The sequence below is a fragment of the Hydra vulgaris genome, chromosome 12 (genome assembly GCF_038396675.1).
Source record: "Hydra vulgaris chromosome 12, alternate assembly HydraT2T_AEP".
Lineage (NCBI taxonomy): Eukaryota > Metazoa > Cnidaria > Hydrozoa > Anthoathecata > Hydridae > Hydra > Hydra vulgaris.
In genome coordinates this window covers 8,206,045-8,210,232 of record NC_088931.1, presented here as the reverse complement: position 1 = coordinate 8,210,232, position 4,188 = coordinate 8,206,045, and the positions used below count along the sequence as shown (strand labels likewise).

General features: G+C 37.1%; 1 protein-coding gene across 1 annotated transcript; it reads right to left on the bottom strand.

Moving 5' to 3' along the window:
* Positions 1-273: 273 nt before the first annotated feature.
* LOC136087928 (piggyBac transposable element-derived protein 3-like) lies at positions 274-3,419 on the bottom strand. Its single transcript, XM_065811557.1, has 3 exons — positions 3,397-3,419; positions 1,210-2,913; positions 274-472 (listed from the first exon to the last, which is right to left on the bottom strand). The coding sequence occupies exons 1-3, from the start codon at positions 3,417-3,419 to the stop codon at positions 274-276; spliced, it is 1,926 nt and encodes a 641-aa protein (XP_065667629.1).
* Positions 3,420-4,188: the final 769 nt, after the last annotated feature.

Below are 4,188 nucleotides of genomic sequence, written 5' to 3'. Positions count from 1 at the left end.
TAAAATAGTACTTTAACTGATTACTTTAATTCAAAAAAAGATTATTGATTGTCGTTGCATTCGTTATGATGTTCGTATATCAGTCTTTTAGTTGTGGAGGAGTGCTGGTTCGCTGGTAAAAGCATAACCGGTTTAACACCATCAACTCTGCAACTCACTTTGCTGCAAATTGAACGGAGAACATCAAGACAATTAGGACATTGGTTTAGGCCAAAAGCTTGACATTTCCTTTGTTTGCAAAAACATTCAACTTTACATTTAATAAATTTTTCTTTAGTTTCTTCTTTCTTTCTTTTGGCTCCCGTCTTTTGCTGTGTCTTTCGTCGCTTTTCTTCTTTTATCTTTCACTTTTGCTGCAACATCTTTTAAACGCTTTGAACCATAGACCTGAGTAACACGAGTAGATATTTTTTCAAGGTTTGGTTTGATTGATACTAAAAAACAACTTTCAAGTAAAAATTTAGATTTTGCTCTAGATTCAAACACAAAGTAAGTTTTAATAAATTTTTGCCATTATTATGTTTTAAAAATGTTATTGATTTTTAATACGTAAAAAACACACTGCAATGAATCTTTAAAATCAAGAGGTTACATAGAATCAAATATAATCATAGTAAAAAGCGAGAACACGTGTATAGCCTATAAAATATTTTAACCCATACAAACCCATGATTTTTAAAATGTGTTTCTTGTCTTTATTTGGTGTGATCAACTGTTTCATAATTTTTTATATACTTAAGTGAATATAGGTGAAAATATAGGTGTCAGTTTAAACTGACGCTAGCTGCAGGAGAGTACAGGTTTTCTCCCGTGTCATATTTGGCTATGACAAGAAGAATAGTCAAACTCTGAAACCAGGAATCATATGGCAATGTTAACTGATGCAGCATAACTCACAGTGACGTTTTATAACTGTTATTAATTATTTCACAAGCCACCTAGCGAGTGAAAACTGCCCGTTTGACGCAAAAGTGTTCAGAAACAATGAAATGGATGCAAAAAATATCATGAACTTTTAAATAGCACATAATAACTGTAATGTCACATTAATGTTAAGTTGCAAAGACTATATTTCATTGACAAAAACAGGCATCAGTTATTTGCAGTGGAATGCCTTAAAGCAACCAGGATGCAGTCCCACATTGCACTTCTCACAGTAGAAGACTGATGTGCCTTTGCAGCCGAATGCCACACATCGACGCTGTATACCCTGAGCAATCCAGTGATCTGTAGCATCTGTGCGTACGTACTCGTCGATCGACTGCTACACGAGGTGGCAAATACGTCACTGAATTCTTCTTCATTGATAGTGTCTGCACATAGGTTTGTGCAATCTGACGTCGAAATGACAGCAGATCATGCTCCGGGGCGCCAGGTATTTTCTCCTGTATACGGTACAGCTGGAAGGCGTTCTGAACGGCCAAATCAACACAAAATCTAAATATTGGCCAATACTGTTTCTTTGATCGGTGCTGAATCATATAGCAAGCTAGATTTTGGTCTAGGCGGTCCACACCGCCCATCCCATAATTGTATAGTTGTATTACTGAAGGGTGATCAACGTCTATGCGCTTCTTCTGTGCTGATGAATATCTCTTAGCTTTGCGAAGTGGTGCGACACCAGCGTAAGTTGATGCGACTGTCACAACCTTACTGTCATGCCAGCGTACCAAGCATACATTAGCCTTTTGACCCAGGGCAACGTCATGCAAGCCACGAGGCAGCTTGTCCATTGCTTTGATGTTTTTCAATGGCGCACCTTCAGTTCGGTTAGAACGGAGAGTGTCCGTGGCGGCCATTCCTCTATCCGCTAGTAAGCGCAACAGTGATGGGCTGGTAAAGAGGTTGTCAAACACAATGTGAAAGAAATTACCGTCACGTTTTGGTAAATCTTTTGTGAGATTGACCACCACCGATCCACCGAGGCCCAGATCTTTATCTGTCGTGCCGGCACCTTGATATGGGTAGAAATTGATTACATATCCCAAACGAGTTGCTGCCACCCACATCTTATACCCAAACTTGATGGGTTTGCCATGAATGTATTGCTTTGCACCGTGTTTTCCGTAATAAGGGATCATACTTTCGTCGATGCTGATAATTTGTTCAGGCTGAAAGTTTGCCAGGCAAGCAGCATTGATGGACTGGATAAGAGGGCGGACTTTGGCAAACCTGTCAGTCATATCAAGTTCGTTGTTATTGGCAAAATGCATATTAATCATTATGGAACTGAATTTATTGCGTGACATAGCGGCCGACACCATGGAATTGTGTACATCCCCCGCAGTTTCCCAATACATAGGGCAACGAGGCAGAGGAGCATAGCCGCTTATTAGAAGAATCGATAGGAAAAGCTTGAGTGATGTAATGTCCAGATCAAAATTGTCATGGCCTTTTTGAGCAGCGTATTCTTTGCTATCGTTGCATATTCTGTGCATTATTTCTGGTGTCATGAACAACTCTAATAATGACACTGGTGAGAGATGGTTTTCTACTTTAGGTGGAGGTATGGTCCATGGAAACTTTTGCTTTCTGACGGCCTCCTTGAAGTCGCTTTTGACCCATGACGGTTTATACGGAGCTTGTTTCTTTGTTCTCTTGTGCTGCGGACCCTGTTCCACTATATCATCTGCAGTGTCCTGTATATTATTTTCTGCAGTGTCTTCTGCACCGTCCGACTCTTCCATTCCAATAACATCAGTTCCATTGGGTCTTCGTAGTTTCATCGTCGCTTCCGCCAGAAGTTGATTACGATTGAGACTGTTTGGATCTCCACACACCTCATTCTCATCACCAGAATCTTCGTCAGAGTCTGCACCAGAGGTTATTGGAGGAGCAATTGATATTTCAGCGCTCTGAAGACATTCATCGTCAGTATCTTCTAGCAATTGTAGCACCTCATGAAGCCGGTACCTGCAAAATATATGAAATTAGTTATTACTTATTTATTTGCTCTGATGTTGAAATGACGTCAAAGCATTCCCACAAATTACGTCATTATAAAATAGCAGTAAAATAATAATAAAAATTAACAATAAACAACTCTCAACCTTCAAATATAAGAACTCAGATGGGAAAGAAGGTGGGTCACAGTAACTTACATAAATACCAGACTGCTGTAGTTTAATTATTTTGTATTAGATAAGGCTCATATATTTACAAGGAGTCATACAGTGTCTACAAACTGATGAAAATGTCTTCTATTCCGAGGTGAATAAACTGTTTGAAAACCTGTACGCTCCTGCGGATAGTGTCAGTTTAAACTGACGCACAGAAATTGCATAAAAATTTAAGAAGACTAGCTTTGTTGACTATACCGAATATTCAAATGTTAAAACGATATTTAACAATATATTTAATCTATATTTCAACTAAAAATAAAACATATATGCATACCTTTTTCTTGACAAAACACTCATGTTCAAAAAATATTAATCAACGCTACTAAAGTGTGTCAACTGAGCAAAAATTAAAATAAGTTAATGCAGTTTACTTTATTATCAGCATCATACATTCACACATGACGTAATTATTACGAAAAATGAAAAGAATGTTTGTTATTTTGCAAATTAAATCGGATAATGTGACTGTCAGTTTAAACTGACGCTAGCCACTTATGGGTTAAAAACAACAATGCTGTTTTTAGGTATACCTATCTTGTGGTTTATGTGGTGCAATCGGTATTTTCTCCAAGATTAAGTTAGCATTAACTGGTTTTATTTAAAGCAGATCAAATAATATTAGGACACGCCATATTTCATCTTCATAGGTTAACTAGTTGCAGAGAAACAAGCGATAAATTAAATGCATGCAAAAAACAACAAAAGTTCAGTTAACAATAACAACAAAACCATTTCTTAAAAATTAATCAAACTAGCTGGGAAGAACTGATTTTAAGCAACTCTAAACATATTCAAAAGAGTTTTTCTCAAAGACAAATAATAAAAAAGTTATTGAGATGTGCTTTTTTTGGTGTTTTAGCGGTACGTATATCTGTATCTGATCTAAGTTCTACAAATCTCTGAGACGCATTTCGAATGCAGATTACTGCGACATTACCTGTCAGATTAATTTCTTATAACTGCATCGATAGATTCTCTAGAACAGCAAAAAATTTAAAAGTGCTTTGCAGTTCAGAAAGTGTTTTTACTGATGAAAGCTGAAATAATAAACCTTTAATTTGTGTTA